This window comes from Tursiops truncatus, chromosome 6, assembly GCF_011762595.2.
Source record: "Tursiops truncatus isolate mTurTru1 chromosome 6, mTurTru1.mat.Y, whole genome shotgun sequence".
Taxonomy (NCBI): Eukaryota; Metazoa; Chordata; class Mammalia; order Artiodactyla; family Delphinidae; genus Tursiops; species Tursiops truncatus.
The window spans coordinates 107996004-108014767 of NC_047039.1; the positions used below are offsets into that span (position 1 = coordinate 107996004).

At 55.8% G+C, this 18764-nt stretch overlaps 1 protein-coding gene across 13 annotated transcripts in view; it reads left to right on the forward strand.

The window, feature by feature from the left end:
- The first annotated feature begins 524 nt into the window (after window positions 1–524).
- The window catches only part of DNM1 (dynamin 1), a 44890-nt gene continuing 26650 nt past the window's right edge, over window positions 525–18764 (forward strand). For 6 of the 13 annotated variants that reach the window (XR_012332682.1, XR_012332684.1, XR_012332683.1 and 3 more), the window contains exons 1-6: window positions 525–770; window positions 16090–16163; window positions 16378–16527; window positions 16899–17102; window positions 17382–17480; window positions 17585–17745. Coding sequence is in view for 9 of the 13 variants with exons in the window: in XM_033858723.2 (XP_033714614.1) it covers window positions 610–770; window positions 16090–16163; window positions 16378–16527; window positions 16899–17102; window positions 17382–17480; window positions 17585–17745 (849 nt within the window). In the remaining 4 variants the exon portion in view is untranslated. The remainder of the gene's footprint in view (window positions 771–16089; window positions 16164–16377; window positions 16528–16898; window positions 17103–17381; window positions 17481–17584; window positions 17746–18764) is intronic. The other 7 variants (XM_073806668.1, XM_073806670.1, XM_073806671.1 and 4 more) reach the window with 2 other exon arrangements.

The following is an 18764-nucleotide window of genomic DNA, read 5'->3' on the forward strand; positions in this document are numbered from 1 at the left end:
CAGGGTCTGACTTATAGTAGGTGCTCAGTAAATATTTGTTGAATTAATGTTCTATATCTTCTCCTTCTAGAAACGGGGAAACTGAGGCCCAAAGTCGGGGAGGGAAATGCCAGAGATAAATTAGTCACAACCTAGAGTAGAAGGCAGTGAGGGCAAGTGGAACTGAAGGTCAGGAGACTATGACCTTGGAGGAGGCCCATGTCTCCAAGCCTCAGTTTCCACACCTGTACGATGGAGTCAGGCAGTCATGACCACTATCCGAGGGGCCTGGTACTAACGGTACCTAGTACCTAGGAGACCTTGACCATTTCCAGGAATGATATCTGCGGTGCAGCATCCGCGCTTCCCCCAGACATGGCTCGAGCGCCCCAAAAGCCGCAGAAGGAGAAAACTACAGTCCCCATAGTGCCACGGGCGGCGCCTGCGCATGACTGCCGGCCCGGAGGGCTGCGGACGCCCTCTAGCGGCACTCTGGCACAGCGCTCCGCTCCGATCCCCGAGGGGCGGGGGCCCGCGGCGCAGGCAGTCAGAGCGCGCGCTGCAGCGGCAGAGCCAAAGCCGGGAGCCCAAGCGGCCGCCGGATCGCAGCCCGTGGGGCCAGCCGCAACCATGGGCAACCGTGGCATGGAGGATCTAATCCCGCTGGTCAACCGGCTGCAGGATGCCTTCTCCGCCATCGGCCAGAACGCGGACCTCGACCTGCCGCAGATCGCTGTGGTGGGCGGCCAGAGCGCCGGCAAGAGCTCGGTGCTCGAGAATTTCGTAGGCAGGTAGGAGCGGCGCGCCCCTGAACTCGGACTCCCCCCGCCCGGGTCCTCCGGGCCTCGCTACCCGGCCCCGACGGCAGCCCCTGGCGCTGCACCGTGGAAGGCGCGCCCCCCGCCTCCAGCCAGAAGGAGACGGCCCACCCCCGCCACGAGAGCCCCTCAGGGGCGCAGCGCCCCCGGCTTGTCCGCAAACGTCAAGCCAGCGGCCGCGGGATCACGCCCCCCTCCTCCGCCCCATCCTTTGGGGAAGACAGCGAGACCCTGGCAAAGGGCTGTCCCCCCAACCCCCCTTGGGTACTGAGGGGCCTGCATTACTCAGCTCCTCCCTTCGGCTCTGGGGGTCTCTTGAGGCGGGCAGCATCCCTGGGGCAGTCCCCCCAACCCCAGGCCCTACGGGGGACAGCTCCCTCCTCTCATGGGAATTCCCGGCCCGTGGCAGGGGACCCCCCCCCATAGCCCCTGGGAGAGGAGATAGCCCCGTGGGCATCGGGGAGCAGACGCAGCTCCCCCCCCCCCCCCCCCGTCACACACACCTCTGCGGCTCCAGCCGCCATCCGTGCGCAGCGCGGAAGAGGGGGGCGGCGCGGGTTGCAGGATGAGGAAGAGGACGGGGTGGGGGAGAAACCGCTTCTGATCCTTTACTGAGCAGCCGGCCCCTTGCCTCGCCGCCGCCCCTGGGTGGGGGCACCTGTCAATGTCGTTCTCCCCTTGGCCTGGCAGAGGGATTGTAATGGAGGGAGAAGGCGGCGGAGGGCAGAGATGACTAAGACAGGGAGGCAGGATGGCGGGGAGGGGGGAGCCATTTGCACAACCTAATCCCCCTCCTGTCTCTGATCCCACAAGGCGCTGGGAGGGCCGGGTGGCAAGGAGTCGGGGGCAACCACAAAGACAAAGGGTGTCCTGGGTTTAGGGAGGCAGGCAGGGTCGTGACCCCCACCCCAGGGTCCCCCAAGAAAGGGGAGGCGGAGATGGCTTTTTCGGGTGCTGAGAAGGAGAGAGAGAGGATGACGCTCTCGGCCCGGTGCTAGAGACCGAGTGGGGGCTGGGCAGACTGAGGGGGGTGCGGGAGAATTGACACTGACCGGCCCACTGTGTCATCTCCCTCGGAACTCTCGCCTTCTTCAGAAACCCTAGCTTTGTGCCAATGACCTTCATGGCTAAAGAAGCGAACGACATGTGGGAGAGGGAGGCAGGTAGAGGCTTTCGCCCTCAGAGGGACAGCAGTTCCAGGCCAGACATCCTGGGTCCAAGCCAGCTTCTGCTGTGAAACCTCAGGCGAGTCACTGCCCTCTCAGAGCCTCAGTTTCCCCATCTCTAATATGGACAGTTGGACCAGGTGGTTGTTCCTGCCCCACAAATGACCTGGGAAGCCCAGTGTCAACCCCAGGGATGAGAGGGAAGGATCCTGCCTGGAGCTATGGATCTGGGGGGGCAGCCAGACCCATCTGGTCAGCAGAGGGGGACGCCGTCTGTCTCCCAGGGACGGGCTCCCAAAGAACCTCCCTCCTAGTCACGTGACCCCCCAGAGCAGCAGAGGCACAGGCAAGAGACCCACAGATGGTCCCCGTCCCTACGCCTGGCTGTCAGAGTGAGGGGCTGGGAGGACCCTGGAGACAATAAAGCCCCGGGGTCTTCGTGCTTTATATAACACTCGTGGACATCCAGAACTTTCCAGTGTACAAGCCATAGGCCTGCCTTTCATCCCCTGGACATCCGCTGAACGCCTGCTCTGTGCCTGCTGCGTGCTCTGGGCAGGGGGCACAGAGGGGAAGGTGACCTCGGCTCCCACCTGCTGGGCACTTCCCATGTGCCCCATGCCATGCAATATGGGATGGGTCGCAACAGCCCCATGAGGCAGGTACCATGATGCCCATCCTGCAGGTGAGGAAACTGAGACACTGAGGTTAGAGGCCATGTCCAAGGTCACAGGGCCAGGAAGGACAGCATCTATTAGACTCCAGTCTGGAGCCTGCACAGCCTCTAAGAGCCCAGCTCTGCACTGAGCAAAGGGACGTGCAGGGGTGTGGGTCCCCATTTTCCCCATCTGAGTGATGGGCAGACTGACAGCTGCTGCCTTGCCTTCCTGAGACAGTGGCCGTGGGGCTCCAGTGAGTTCACGGGTGTCAAAGCCCCCTTTTGTAAACACGTGGGAGGGAGGTGTTGATTGTCAGTTAGGTTTGGGGCCTTCATGTGCCAGTACAGACCAGGCCCCTGCCCTTCTGGAGTTCACTGTCCAGCAGAGAGAGGTGCCAGGAAGTAGACAGCACAGCAGGCCAGCCTGGTCACAGCTGACTTGGGCAACTGTTTGCTTGTTGAGTGGTGGAGTGAGATGTGGATTCTGCCCCAGGAGGCCTGGGCCCTCTCACAACCCAATACCGTTTGACTGTGGCCCTGCAGGAGGATGCACGGGGTGTACAGACACAGGCCAGGGGCAGAGCAGGGGTCACTGGGCCTGAGGCGGAGGAGTGAGCAGGGAAGCATTACTTGATCCTCATGAAAGCCAGTGAGGAGGCCAGTGTTGGAGTGCTTTCGGGAAACTGAAGTTCACCGGGGCCCCCAGCCAGCCCTGCCTGGTCTGTCATGGGTCCCAGCCTCTCTACCTAGGACTAGGTCCCCAGACGCATAAGCATGGTAACAGTGGCTCTGCCTCCTGGGGCTTCCCGGCAGTCAACTCCCCATGGAGAGGAAGTGGAAAATACAACAGAGGAAGCAAAGATTGCTCCAGGCCAGCCCGGGCTCCCGGGCAACAAGGAGGACCCTGTTGTCAGCTCTGCAATGGAGGTGACCCAACCAGCTGCCCAGGACCCCGCTAGGACTGGTCTGGGTCTATGCTATTTCTTTGTCCCCCTTTTACAGAAGGGAAAACTGAGGCTAATTCATTGAGTCATTCAGCAGATATATGAAGACGAAAACTGGGGAATGGGGTCAATGCTGGGAGGGAAAAGGGCCACTTTCCACAGGGAGGTCAGAGAAGGTCTCTAGGAGGTGGTGGCATCTGAGAGGAGAACTGAGGGATGAGAAGCCACGTGACTATCTGGGGAGAGCATTCTAGGTGGAGGGAACAGCAAATGCAAAGGCCCTGGGGCAGTAATGAATTTGGTGTGTTTGAAGAACAGAAAGGAAGCACTGGGGCTGGTGTTTTGTGAGCAAGGCGAACACAGCATCGGGGAGTAGGCTGGGGCTAGATCTACAAGGCCCTCAGATTATGCTGAGGAGCTGGGTTTGTTTTCATTATTATCAGAAGCTTTTAAGTAATGGAGTGACTTGAGCTGATTCCAGCAAGTATGTGACTTGGGAAGGGGGGCAGGAGACACATGAGGAGGCTGCTGCGGTGGGCAAAGGTGACAGGGCCTGGACCAGGGCTTTAGCAGAGAGAGGAGGAGACCTGTGGGGTTCCGGATGTATTTTGGAGGAAAGTCCCACAAAACCTGCTGGTGGATGGGATGTGGAAGGTGAGGAAAGAAAAATCCAAGATGACTTCCGCACCTTTGACCGCAGGTGGGTGTTGGCGCCATTAACAGAGTACGGGAGGAGCCAGTTGGGGGGCTGGGGGTAAGACCAGGAGTTTGGTTTTGAATTCTTTGAGTCTGACATGTCAGGTAGGCAGTGTGGTGATGCAAGTCGGAAGCTCAGGGGGAAGGCTGGCTGGAAATATAAATTTGGAAGAGATGGAATGTAAACCCGTGAGCATAGATGAGATCATCTTGGGGGTGAGTGCAGACAGAGGAGTGTGTGTGGGCCCCAGGACACCCCAGCATTTTGTGAGCAGATGTCTGGTGCCCTAGTTTTCCCTTTGTCTGCCCCCAGCTGTGTGCCCCCTCCCCGCAATACCCATCCTACGTCAAGTCTGGTGTCCTGGGATAGGCTTCCAGCCTCCGACGCCCCTGGCCTTACTCACTTTGGTGCCCAGGTATGCTGACATTTGGGCAGTGCCCACCTTCCCTCCCGTTTGGCCCCTGGGGAGGCCAAGGCCAGTGGGAGTGTGGTAGAGGGGCTGAGCGCTCAGGCTCTGGAATCAGACCCGGGTTTGTAGCTTACCTCTGCCACTTACAAGCTGGGCAACACTGGGCATGTTTCTTAAACCCTGCTCAGCTTCTATTTCCTCATCTGTAAAATGGGGATAATAATAGCACCTCCCTCATGGGATTGTGGCGAGTGTTGACGTCATACCCGTGAAGCACTCGGGGTAAGGTCTGGCACAGAGGATGCACCCATTCTGTTCCTGCCTGGGCATAGGTACCAGCTGGGAGGAGGGCCAGGGTGAGGGTGGAGGTGGGAGAATCTCCTCTAGCCAGGATAGCGGGAGTGAGCCTCTGCCCAGAGCCCATGGGGCAGCCTGGGGGTAGTGTTTTGGGTTTCCCTGGTGACTCTGCCTACCCCTGCTCAGGCTCCCTGCCTCCTACCAATCCCCTTGCCCCTTTCTCTGCATTCGTGTCCCAGCAGAGACTTGTGCTGGTCTCTGGCCTCAGAGAGCCCCTCTCTTGGTCAGCCCCAGCTCCTGCCATGGGGGACAGCCCACTCCCCACTACTAAGATCTGTCGCTTCCTCTGAACACTTCGGGCTACATCTTAGTGGTCCCATTTCCCAGGTTTGGAGACTGAGGCCAAAGATGATTAGGGGATAATTGAGACATCAAAAGTAGAAAGTCACTGACTGGAGGGGGCAGAGAGAACTGACATCTCCTTGGCACTTGCAGCGTGCCAGGCCCTAAGGATACAGCTCTGAAGAAGCCAGACCCACCCCTATTCTGGGGGAGGGGGAGCTGCGGGGGAGGGGGCTCACAGCTGAGCAGGACAGACAGACGCTACATCACACAAAGAGCTTTTTTTTTTTTTTTTTTTTTTTTTTTTTTGCGGTACGCGGGCCTCTCACTGTTGCGGCCTCTCCCGTTGCGGAGCACAGGCTCCGGACGCGCAGGCCCAGCGGCCATGGCTCACGGACCCAGCCATTACGCGGCATGTGGGATCTTCCCGGACTGGGGCACGAACCCGTGTCCCCTGCATCGGCAGGCGGACTCTCAACCACTGCGCCACCAGGGAAGCCCACAAAGAGCTCTTTTGTTGTGTGTTGGAAAAAGGGTACCAGGAGCCTCGATTTTGAAGGGAGGGGAGTCGTCAGGGGGCCCGGGAAGGCATTTGAGCATTTAAGTCTGGGCCTGAGCAAAAACGGGACTTGGTCAGGCCAAGGGGTGAACACACTCCAGGTGCAGGGTCCCACCTGAGCAAAGGCCCGAGGTGGGAGGGAGCCCAGTGGGTCTGAGAACCCGGACGAAGGGCAGTGAGGAGCAGAGGTCACAGTGAGACCAGGAGAGTCGGGGAGGCGCTGCCGGCCCTTCAGCCATCCCCACCCAGAGAGCCCGCGATGCTGCCGGGCAGCCACACTCTGCCCCCCGTCTCCCTGCTCAGAGCGCGCACCTGCCACGCGCCCACAGCCAGACCCGCGTGCCCAGCCCCGCCAGAGGACGTCTTCCCCAAACCCCCGCCCCACCCAGTGGCCCCAAGGAGCTGGGAATGAAAGGTGACTCTGGCAGACGGCAGCTGATCCCGGCGCCAGGAGAATCGAGTTTCCCAGGCCTTGGCTGGGGTCGGAGGGTCGGAACCTGGCGGGCGGGTGAGGAGGGGCGGGGCGGGAGCGGAGGCAGCCATTCACGGACGTGGTGTTATCAGCCCCGGAACAAGAGCAGAAGTGGAGCCCACGTGCCGTAGGTCTAAATACTCCTGTTATAAATCAAGCTAAGGAATTGCTAAATACAATACATTCTGCCCTCCCACCTTGACAAACACACCTTCAACGCAACCTGGCAGGCTGGTGTTGAATATCGAATTTCAGACTCCTCCGAGCTCTGTGATGGGATGGGAAGCGTCTCTCTCCAGGCCGCCCTCATATTCCAGCTCCATCCCCGTCCCCAGAAAGGATCCCCCTTAGCCCCCCAGGGTTGCCTCCCCGAAGCGAGGGCCGCCCCCAGTGGGGACAGAAGCTAGAGGTAGGCTTGAGACCCCTAGGAGGGGTGCACAGGCTCCAGTTGGGCACCTTCCCTTGGTCCTTGGGAACCCCATGCTTCATGGGGATGGTGAGGCCCGAGATCTCAACGGGGATGGGGTGCAAGGTCAGGGCCCCGATTCCCCAGCTCCAAGGGCAGTGCTGATTATTGTCTTCTTGGAACCAACAACCTGTCAGTAGGAGGAGCATCATCCCAAGTTTTCAGGTGGTGAAATGGCACAGAGAGGGTAGGGGACCCGCCTGGAGTCACACAGCGGTGGAATCAGAGGCAGGACAGGAACCAGCACAGGTCTCCTGCCTCCATGTGAATGTCCACCATCTTCACCCCAACCCATGTGCTTACATCTCCACACACCTCAGCTTCTCCTCCTCTGCTCTCTCTGGTTGTCTCTCGGGCACTCTTATCCCCTCCCTGGACTGAAATCTGGCTAGGGAATATGAACTGTTTGCAGCAGTCAGCTCTAGCAACTTGGAATTACTACAGGCAACAGGAAAAAGAGGAATATTGGCCTTGGAAGGTGTTTGAGACAGTCACCTAAATGGCATCTTCCCACTGCCCTGGCCAGAGGCCCCGGGATCAACTCCCCCCTCCTCTCTCATCCTCTGCATCCATTCAGTCTACAAGCCCTGTGTATTCTGCCCCAGTCCACCCCCCTCTCTCTACCTTGGCCACCACCACCTTTGTCTTAGCACCTGGGGCATCTGCCTCTCTTGCCATTCTCCATCTGACAGCACAGAACTCTCTATGGCTTCCCAATCTGATCCCCTCTGCTTGAAGCCCTCCTTAGCCCCCCTGCCCTCCAACCAGAGACCTAGCTCCTGAGTTGGGACCCTGAGGCCTGCCTTACCCAGCCTGGATTCCCCTCCAGCCACTCCCTGCTGGGCCACCTGGGTACCTTGCAGTTCATGGGGAAATGGGCCATCCCTCTCTCTCACTCTCCTGAGTGCCGTTGCGTGTGCTGTTCTCTCTTCCGGGAAGGCTCTTCACCGCACCTCTGTCTTCTTCCTTCACTGGCTCAACCTCCAAGGCTCACATCAGCCAACACCTCCTCCAGGATGCCTTCCCTGATCACCCTCCAGCCCATGACCTCCGTGTGTATGGTAGGGCTCAGTTTTTCCAGAATGAGGGACCATAGAGGGAGGAAGAGGCCCATGGCCTTGGGCTGAGAGCGAGTTCCAACCAGGGTTACTATGAACATTTTACCTGTTTGTTACTGCGTCACTCTTTTATCACTGGTCTTAGCACAGGGAGACAAGGCCACCAGCCAGGACGGGGAGAAACATCTCAGCAGGTGAATGCAATGCTCTCTAGCACACACAGGCACCTAGCACATGATGGGCACTCAGGTGGCTCATGGCATCACCAATGGGCACTCTGTTAGATGTTAGATCTTTCTACAGCCAGGATCTCAAGGCATCCCCTCAACAACCCTAGGAGGGAGCTGCTGGATTGTGTCCCATTTCACTGATGAGGAAACTGAGGTTAGGAGCAGGGAAATAATTTAGTGGTGGAGCTGAGATTCCTTCACAGCAAGCTGCTGGTGATAAGAAATAAGGATCCAGATGTAGCTCTGTATTGAGCGACTTGGGAAAAGTTTGTGCTGAGCTGTTAGGCAAGCAGAGCCACTACCCAAGTGTGGCTCAGAGCCCCGGGCACAAGTGGGCACGTGAGGGGCACCTGACTTCATCTCTCTGAGCCTCAGTTTCTTCCCCTTTAAGCTGGGGAAACTGGACATGCCAACCTCACACAGCCATTCGAGAATCAAACGAGAGGATGCAGATTTCTTAAACAGCTTTATCAAGGTATAATTTACATGCCATAAAATTCACCCATTTTTAGTGCACACTTCAATGATTTTTAGCATATTTACAGACTTGTGCAACCATCATCACAATCTAATTTTAGAACACTTCCATCACCCCCAAAAGAAACCTCGTGATGATGCAGATTTCAAAGCCCCCGGCAGAGTCCTTGGCCAGCAGTCAGCAATGCATCAGTGTTTGCCATGACTATTATTATAAATGATAAAATGTTTACAGTGGTGAGCCCCAGGTGTTGCGGTGTTGGTTGCTTTTTATTTTTTCAACATTTTATTTATTTATTTATTTTTCTGACTCAATAGCTGGAAACAGCAATTTCTTTTTTTTTTTGAATTTTTGAATTTTATTTTATTTATTTTTTATACAGCAGGTTCTTATTAGTTATCCATTTTATGCATATTAGTGTATATATGTCAATCCCAATCTCCCAATTCATCCCACCACTACCACCACCCACCCCCGCCGCTTTCCCCACTTGGTGTCCATACGTTTGTTCTCTACATCTGTGTCTCTATTTCTGCCCTGCAAACCGGTTCATCTGTACCATTTTTCTAGGTTCCACATATATGTGTTAATATATGCTATTTGTTTTTCTCTTTCTGACTTACTTCACTTGTATGACAGTCTCTAGATCCATCCACGTCTCTACAAGTGACCCAATTTTGTTCCTTTTTATGGCTGAGTAATATTCCATTGTATATATGTGCCACATCTTCTTTATCCATTCGTCTGTCGATGGGCATTTAGGTTGCTTCCATGACCTGGCTATTGTAAATAGTGCTTCAACGAACATTGGGGTGCATGTGTCTTTTTGAATTATGGTTTTCTCTGGGTATATGCCCAGTAGTGGGATTGCTGGATCATATGGTAATTCTATTTTTAGTTTTATAAGGAACCTCCATACTGTTCTCCATAGTGGCTGTATCAATTTACATGCCCACCAACAGTGCAAGAGGTTTCCCTTTTCTCCACACCCTCTCCAGCATTTATTGTTTGTAGATTTTTCGATGATGCCCATTCTAACTGTTGTGAGGTGATACCTCATTGTAGTTTTGATTTGCATTTCTCTAGTAATTAGTGATGTTGGGCAGCTTTTCACGTGCTTCTTGGCCATCTCAACATTTTATTTTGTGAAAAAAAAAATTTCAATTTTATTTTAATTTTTTATTTTTTAAATTTATTTTTATTGGAGTATAGTTGATTTACAATGTCGTGTTAGTTGCTGCTGTACAGCAAAGTGAGTTAGTTATACATATACATGTATCCACTCTTTTTTTAGATTCTATTCCCATATAGGTCATTACAGAGTACTGAGTAAAGTTCCCTGTGCTATACAATAGGTTCTTATTAGTCATCTATTTTATATATAGTAGTCAAAAGTTTTTTTAAAGGGAGAACATATGATTTTTTAAGGTACAGGCAAAAGAGAAATTGATTTTCATTTTGAGAGTATAAAGTCATCAACACTTAAAGGAAAGGAAAGAGGAAAGAAGGGAGGGAGGCAGGAAGGAAAGAAGCAAAGAAGAAATGTAGGAAGGATGGAAGGATAAGGTGGAAGGAAAGATCACAGATTTTCTTTTTTTAATTAATTAATTTATGTTTAACATTTTTTTAAAATTTATTTTCCTTATTTATTTAGGCTGCGTTGGGTCTTTGTTGCTGCGCTCGAGCTTTCTCTAGTTGCGGTGAGCGGGGGCTACTCTTCGTTGTGGTGCACAGGCTTCTCATTGCAGTGGCCTCTTGTTGCAGAGCATGGGCTCTAGGTGCCCGGGCTTCAGGAGTTGTGGCTCACGGGCTCTGGAGCACAGGCTCAGTAGTTGTGGCGCACGGGTTTAGTTGCTCCACGGCATGTGGGATCTTACTGGACCAGGGCTCGAACCCGTGTCCCCTGCATTGGCAGGCGGATTCTTAACCACTGCGCCACCAGGGAAGCCCCACAGATTTTCTTTAATAGAGAAAATGGATGTTGTGGAGAGAGCACCGGGCTTGGAGTCCAGAGCCCTGGGCACCAGTCCTACCCTGTCGCCAACTTGCACTGTGAACTTGGGCAACACTCTTCCCCTTTTTATGCCTCAATTTCCACATCTGTGCAATGAGGGCGATGGTGGGAAAACTGTAGGAGCTTCATCAAATCATTCTTTTGGTTGACAGGGGTGTCCCGAGTGCCCGCTCAGTGCCAGGCTCCGAGCTGGGTGCTGGGAATACGGTGGTAAACAGGACCAACCCTGTTTACTGGACATCAGAATATCAGGGGAAGCTAAGGCCAGGGCTGCTCTAAAATGTTCAAACCTCAGCTGGAAATTCATGGGCTGTGCAACGAAGTGGGCCGGCCTGGGACCTCCTGGGGCAGCAGGAACAGAGCAGGACTTGTTGCCTGGCCTCACCTCCTCCCCACTGTGTTTCTTGGCCCATCCACTCCCTCACCTCCACCCTGGATCCCTGCTTCAGAGGGCATCTCACAGCCTGCCTGGCCCGCTTGCCTTCCACCTCCAAGGCAAGGTTTGGCAGGAAATATCCTAGCCTCCGTCCACGCTTCCGGCCAGCCCCCAGGAGACCCACCTTCCAACTCCCTCCCTGCTGCATCAGTTGGTGACATGGTTGTGGGAGCCCAGCCTGTGTTCTCAGATTGCTCAACAAGTTATATTTATAATCAATGCTACCATTTATTCAGGCATTAATTTATATAAGCCTCACAGAAACCCATTTTACTGATAAGGAAACTGAGGCTCAGAGAGGCCTGGTCATTTGTCCATAGCCGCACAGCTCCTAAGTGGCAGCTCTGACATCCAACGCCTGGCCCGTCTGACATCAGAGCCCAGGAAACAAGAGACTTATAAGGATGACTGCCGCTGGGTACACGCCAGACCAAGCATGCTACTTTCTGCTGTTGTTTACATTCGGCAGGACCCGGAAACCAGGGTTCCAGAGCAATAGTCCCGGATCTCGGACACCAGAGTAGGGGTGGGGTCACTTCTGCCCTTTGGTGTAATTTCTCCAGGCCCCTCTGGGGTGACAGTGCCAATTCAGACGGGGAGTATGTAGTGCCTGGAGGTCGTGAGACGTGTTTATTTCATCCTCCCTGTGCTTCAGGTTTGAAGGTACTTCTGCAGATGGCAAGGCAAGGCCTCCCCGGGAAACCACCATCTGTCCAGGATGAGTGGGAGGGGCTGGCCTGTCACCATCCACCCCTCCCACATGTCACTCGAGGCTGGTGGGCCCGGCACACTTTTCTCTGGGCACCTGTTCTGTCCTCCCTCAGGCTAACCAGGAGCTGGGTGGGAGGTGCAGGGGGGGCTCTGGCTGGAAACCAGATCAGGCCCGAATCCCCAGTGGGGAGACACCAAGGTACACTTTAACAGAGGGCGTGGGGCAACCTTTCCGGTTGAAAGGCAGGAGCTGTGGAGCCGCTCTGCTGTGCTCGCTCCTACCAGTGTCGCCTGAGCCCCTGCTGTAGTCCAGCCTGTGCCCAGCGTGGGAATCCAACAGGGAGCAAGGCGCTCAGTCTGGGCATGGGAACCAGCCGGTGCGTCACTGCCTGTCCAGGCATGCGGGGCCGGAGAGCCGGCCTCCTGGTCCTGGTCCCATCTCGACCACCTCTCCTACCTCTCCCATTGCTGTGTGGCCTCGCAGCTCCCTGCCCTTCTGTGGGCCTCTGTTCCACCCTCTGGATAATGACAGGGGAGTGAGATGTTCTCTGAAAACTGCACCTCCTTGATGTCCATCGTTTCCATCCAACATTCTGTGGTCAGAATCCCAAGATCCAATTCAGTGCCCGAAGGAGGTGAGGCAGAGGGCTCTTCAGGATCTTGGATCCCTTGCTGAAATTTGGGGAGCCTCCGAGGGAAGAGACCGAGGACGGGAGGACCTCCTTGACAGGCCCCTGAGACTGCTGAGCGCCTACTATGTACCAGGCATGGGCTAAGCTCTTGGTGAAAGGGCTCCAGGGCTCCTCCCGCAGCCATGCGTGGTAGTGTACGATGCCCGGTTTAGATCATGTGCTTTACAACTGAGGCCCCTGAGGCCCAGAGCATGAAGCAACTTGCCCTGGGGGCACCAGGCCGGGGAATGGCCAAGGCAGGATTCGAACCCAGGGCCTCTGCCTGGCACTGGCTCCTCACCACTGAGCCAGTGATCCTTAAACTTGACAGGAACATGAAAATCATATGGGGATCGTGTTTAAAATCCAGATTCCCTCCTCCCCTCCCCTGCACACCCCCCCACCCCGCCCCGAGATTCTAACCCAGCCTGTCCAAGGAATGTGCATTTGAACAGGCTGCCTGGGGAACTCTGACACAGACTGTGTGAGGGCCTCCCTTTGAGAACCTGGGCCAGGGCCAAGATGGGGCCCCTCCCCACCTGGGCACCCCATCCCCACCCTGGCCCTGGGAGATCCTGGTCTGAGGAGGCGCTCTTCTCCCACACATGGCCCTGTGCTCTAATCTCAGCTTCCCATAAGCTGCTTGTCCTTTAAGTAGCCCTGGGAGGCAGCAACTCGGAGCAGGCTGGCGCAGACCCTTGACCACCCCTCCAGCTGGGCCCTGAGCTCCCCACACCCTCTATGTGGCACCTCAGGGACCTCCACCCCTCTGGCCTGCCAGGGCCAAGTGGGCCCATCGGTGTGGGGGGGCGGAGGGGTGCTCTCAGGGAAGAGCTCCAGGGAAGGTTCATGTCTCTGCATGGGGAGGGGGCTCTCTGTGGGGAGTCCCATCCTTCCCAAACCCTCCTGCAGTTTCCATGGCAACTACTGTTGCCATGGTACTGCTGGGTGAGGAGCTGGTGGGGAAGAAGGTAGACCCCAGGCCCCCAGGCCCACCCCAGCCTCTGTGAGAATAGATGTCTTACCTCCACAGCCCTGAGGGATCCCAAGTACTAGGGGGTCACCCCTGCAAAGGCATCAGCGGATAAAGGATGGGAGAGACAGAGACAGGAAGCTCCCACCCTGCTCGCTTCCCCCTGTCCCCAGTTAATCACCTCCCTCTCTGTGCTGCCTGGTGCACCTCCATTCCAGCACATGTCACATTGCATTGCATTATCTGTTTACTTCTGTCTCTCCCACCATGCTGTGAGCTCCTCGGGGTGGGAACTGTCTGACTCATCTCCTCCCATCTCCCGGGCCCAGCACAGAGCCTGGCACAGAGCAGCTGCTCCCAAATATATTCTAGACTGAATTTAATTGAATTACATAAAAAGCCAAGTCTGGCTCCTCAGGTTTCGAGGGCAGCAGAGTTTGATGGGAAAGTTCGCAGGCTCTGGAGTCCAACAGCACCAGGATTGAATCCCAGCTCTGCCATTCCTCATTGGGTGAACTTGGCCAAGTCACTTCACCTTTCTGAGCCTCAGTTGCCTCATCTGGAAAATGATCATTTCCATATGAGAGCACTTTTGGAGGACTTGGGAATTCAGTGCCCATTTATTAAGGACGTCTTGTGTGCTAAGCCTTGTGCTGAGCCATGGGATACAGAGACAGACGGAAAGAGGCAAGCCCACCCTTCTGAAGCTCAGAGTCTTGCACAAATGAAAAGCATTTGCCTGGCACCTAGAAATGATGGATAAATGCAGGATTTATCATTCTCCTTCCCCATAAGGTGGCTGACTCTTCCCAATTAGCCTCTGCTCTCCCCAGAGGTGGGGCAAGGTGAGAACAGGGGATGAAAGAGGCCTCCCCAGGGCCCCCAGATGAGGCCTTGAACCCAGAAACCTGGGCCTACTCTGTTGTCCCCAAACCCTCTGCCCCAAACCTGCTTTGTGAGTCCGGGTCAGGCTCTGGGCTGGGGGCAGGGGATCCATGTTCATGATCTGGCTGTGTCCCAGCCCTATAGGATCTTTTTTTTAAAAAAAATTTATTTATTTATTTATTTTTGGCTGTGTTTGGTCTTCGTTGCTGCACGCGGGCTTTCTCTAGTTGCAGCGAGCGGAGGCCACTCTTCGTTGTGGCGCACGGGCTTCTCATTGCAGTGGCTTCTCTTATTGTGGAGCACGGTCTCTAGGTGCACGGGCTTCAGTAGTTGTGGCTCGCAGGCTCTAGAGCACAGGCTCAGCAGTTGTGGCACACGGGCTTAGTGGCTCCGTGGCATGTGAGATCTTCCCAGACCAGGGCTTGGACCCGTGTCCCCTGCATTGGCAGGCGGATTCTTAACCACTGCGCCACCAGGGAAGTCCCCCTTATAGGATCTTGAGTGTATCCTTTCCCCTCCCTGGGCCTCCATGTGCCTCTCCATGAATGAGGTGACTGGCCAGATCTCTGTGGTCCCTCAAGCTCTGGCCTCCTCCCCCCTTTCCTGAGTCCTGGGAATCCCATAACTGTGATCCCAAGAGCCTGATCCCTGGAGAGGCCTCCACCCTCCTTCTTGTGCTGGCCTGGGTGGGGCCGTGGTTGTGTGGGTGGGGAGATGAGAAGAGCTGACAGGACAGAGAGAAGTGTCACCCTCAAGAGTTAGCTGAAAGGACTGCTGAAGTTGACACAGCAGATGTCTGAGGAATAGACATCAGGTCTAGGGGCATGAGGTGAATTTGGGACGTCTCAGTCCAGTCCTTCAAAGGGAACTGGGGGGCTTCCCTGGTGGTGCAGTGGTTGAGAGTCCGCCTGCCGATGCAGGGGACGCGGGTTTATGCTCCGGTCGGGGAAGATCCCACATGCCGCGGAGCGGCTGGGCCCGTGAGCCATGGACGCTGAGCCTGCGCGTCCGGAGCCTGTGCTCCGCAACGGGAGAGGACACAACAGTGAGAGGCCTGTGTACCGCAAAAAAAAAAAAAAAAAAAAAGGGAGCTGGGTCTTCAGGGAGTTGAAGGGCAGAAAGCTTTCACCAGAGAGTCAAACAGATCTGTGCCCAGGGTCTGGTAGATACTGGCTGGGCAACCTGAATGTCTCTGAGCCTCAGTTTCCTTGTCTGTAAAATGGGGATAATAACAGTATCTTCCTCATGAGGCTACTCTGTGGAGTCCAGGAGATATTGCCCACGTAAGAGCCTGGCATGCAGTAGGTACTTAAGGAGCATGAGTTCTTTTCCTTGCCTCCTCCTTCCCCCCATCCCCCTCATCCTCAACCCCAACCAGATGGGGCCAGGGAAGGGGAAGTGAGATGCTGCCTTTCCCCACAGCGGAAGGGGGGGAGGAGGTGCAACTCCGTTTCCTTGGCATCCACTCTGTGGCCACTGGACGCTTGGGCACATGAGGTGGGGCACCCCATGCCTCAGTTTCTCCTGAGTTGAATGGCAGTGGCTGGGTTGGGGCAGGGACTTCCTGTTGGCTCAGAATTAACACAGGGCAGACCTGAGAGAGGTCTGGGGGCCAGTTCAGAAGCACAAATTCTGTGACTCAGAGGATTTGGGGGTGATCTGTTACACCTTTCTCAGCTGCCCTCTTCCCATAGTGAAGTCCTTAGGCTAAGGTGTGGCAGGGAACTTGGGCAAGCTTTGGGGCTCCCAGTGGCAGGACAAGTGCCCCTGGGACAGAGGGAGCCTCCTCAGACCTTGCCTCTCTTCTCACCCCCAACTCACTGCAGGGACTTCCTGCCCCGAGGATCTGGCATTGTCACCCGACGCCCCCTGGTCCTGCAGCTGGTCAATGCTACCACAGGTATGGGCTTCCCCTCTTTGGGCCTCATTCCCCATCCGAACAGCGGGGATAAAAATGCGTAACAGAGAGGTGGCTTTGCGTGGGGGGAGGGAGAAGAAGGCAACGTTTTGTGTGTTTGTGTGTGTGGGGGTCTTTTCCCAGCGGAAGATGGGACCCAGGTGGGTGCCGGCTATTATGATGCTTACTCGCCCTTGCCCCCCTCCTTCTGGGGCAGAATATGCCGAGTTCCTGCACTGCAAGGGGAAGAAATTCACCGACTTCGAGGAGGTGCGCCTGGAGATTGAGGCTGAGACCGACCGGGTGACTGGCACTAACAAGGGCATCTCTCCGGTGCCCATCAACCTCCGCGTGTACTCGCCGCACGGTGAGGAGACCTGGCCCTGGCCCCGCCCCCAGCCTCTTGGCTCCGTCTCTGAGCCCCGCCCCTTGGGAACCATCTTATTGGCCCCGCCCCTTAGCTGGCACCTCCTCAAGGGCTTCACTCCTCCTGTAGACTCCGCCCCCACAGCGACTCCTCCTCTGCGCGTCCTACCCCAGTCCCACACGGCCACGGCTCCGCCCACCCCTGGCCACGCCTCTAACGGGCCTCCGTTTAGCCTTTCGCGTTTCCCTAGCCCCACCCACCTACGGCCACGCTCCCAAACAGATCCTCTTTAAGCCCGGCCCTGTTCCTTAATCCGCCCGCCCCCGGCCACGCCCCTCGCCTTCAACGCGCCTTCTCGCCGCCCTGTCCAGTGCTGAACCTGACCTTAGTGGACCTGCCCGGAATGACCAAGGTCCCAGTGGGGGACCAACCTCCCGACATCGAGTTCCAGATCCGGGACATGCTTATGCAGTTCGTCACCAAGGAGAATTGCCTCATCTTGGCCGTGTCCCCAGCCAACTCCGACCTGGCCAACTCTGATGCCCTCAAGGTCGCCAAGGAGGTGGACCCCCAGGGTAGGTTTTCACAGGTAGCCGATGCGCAAGGCCCTGGGGGTCTATTCACAGCGTAAGGGGGAGCCACTGGAGGGTCTAAGCGAATAGGGGTGGGATCAGATTTATGCCTTTAAAAATCATTTTGGCTACTGTGGAGAATGAATGAGGTGGGGAGAGCAGAGGCAGGCAGTGGGTAAGGGAGGGAGTGGGCTGGGAGATGGGGGAGTGGGGTGGGATTGGGAGTGCCTGGGGTCGCCTGTGTGAGGGCAAGTGTAGACAACCCTCTCCCGCCACCCCCAGGTCAGCGCACCATCGGGGTCATCACTAAGCTGGACCTGATGGACGAGGGCACAGATGCCCGTGATGTTCTGGAGAACAAGCTGCTCCCGCTGCGCAGAGGTCGGCAGGCCACACACCTGACCCACCCCCACTGCCCCTCCTCGTAACATCGCCCCCCCACCCCCCACAAGGCTGGTTGCCCCTGACCCCCACCCCATCCACAGGCTACATTGGAGTGGTGAACCGGAGCCAGAAGGACATCGATGGGAAGAAGGATATCACGGCTGCCTTGGCTGCTGAACGCAAGTTCTTCCTCTCCCACCCTTCCTACCGCCACTTGGCTGACCGCATGGGCACGCCCTACCTGCAGAAGGTCCTTAACCAGGTAGGGGCTCCTTAACCAGGTAGGGGCTCAGGCCAGGATGAGGCCTGAAGAAACCAGCGTAACAGAATCATTTAAGCGTATTTTGTGAGGGTTGCCCACTGTCCCACAGTGAGGTAGCACCAGAGAGCTTTGCTGACCGTTCCCTGTCCGGGGCCAGGAAGGGGAGCCCTAGGAACGCCCCAGAATGGAGAGAAGTCCAAGACCTTGTGTGGACGGTGGCATTGACAAGGGCTTGGGCTTGGGGGCTAGGATTGGAGTATGGTTGGCTAAAGACCTTTGCTCCTTCTGAAATGGGGAGAGGCTGATCTGCGGAGGGGGTGATCCCAGGGGCTTCCCTAGGATGTTTCTCCAGCTGGAATGGGGCTTCCAGAATTACCGAGGGGTGTGTGTGTGTATGTGTATTGACAGTAGGAAGGCAGTGTGGCATGGGACAAAACTGGGGTCTCTGGAGGCCACATACCTGGGTTCTAGTCTCAGCTTTGTCATTCACCCACCAAGACTCTCCAGCTCTCTGAGCCTCTATTTCTGCATCTGTAAAATGTTGATAATGGTGATGTGACCTGTTTCTTAGGGTCATTCTGCAGTTCAGGGAGATACTGCGTGTGGAGACCTAACCAGAGTGAGCCTCAGAACTTGAGAATTACCTTAAGGGAGGCCTTAAACCCAAAGGGCACAAGGGGGCAGTCTTCCAGCCATCACTGCCCCTGATTCATTTCATCTGGCTCTTGTGGTGTCTAAAACTATTAAATTAGTCAAGATCAGGCAATTTCAGATAAAAATCTAGATTTCTGGCTTCTACTGAAAATGGAGTTATTGACTCATTCATTCAATTAATACACCTCTGTGAGCACCTACTGTGTGCCAGTCCCTGCCCTCAGGCAGCTTTCATTCTGGTGGGCAGGACAGCAGTGGGCAGGGCTGTGGCTCTGCACCTCACCACATCCACATGGGCCCCAGACATCCTGGCCCCTGCTTGGTCTTGTGGGCATTCTGGGTCTGTGACCATGGCCTTAACCCTT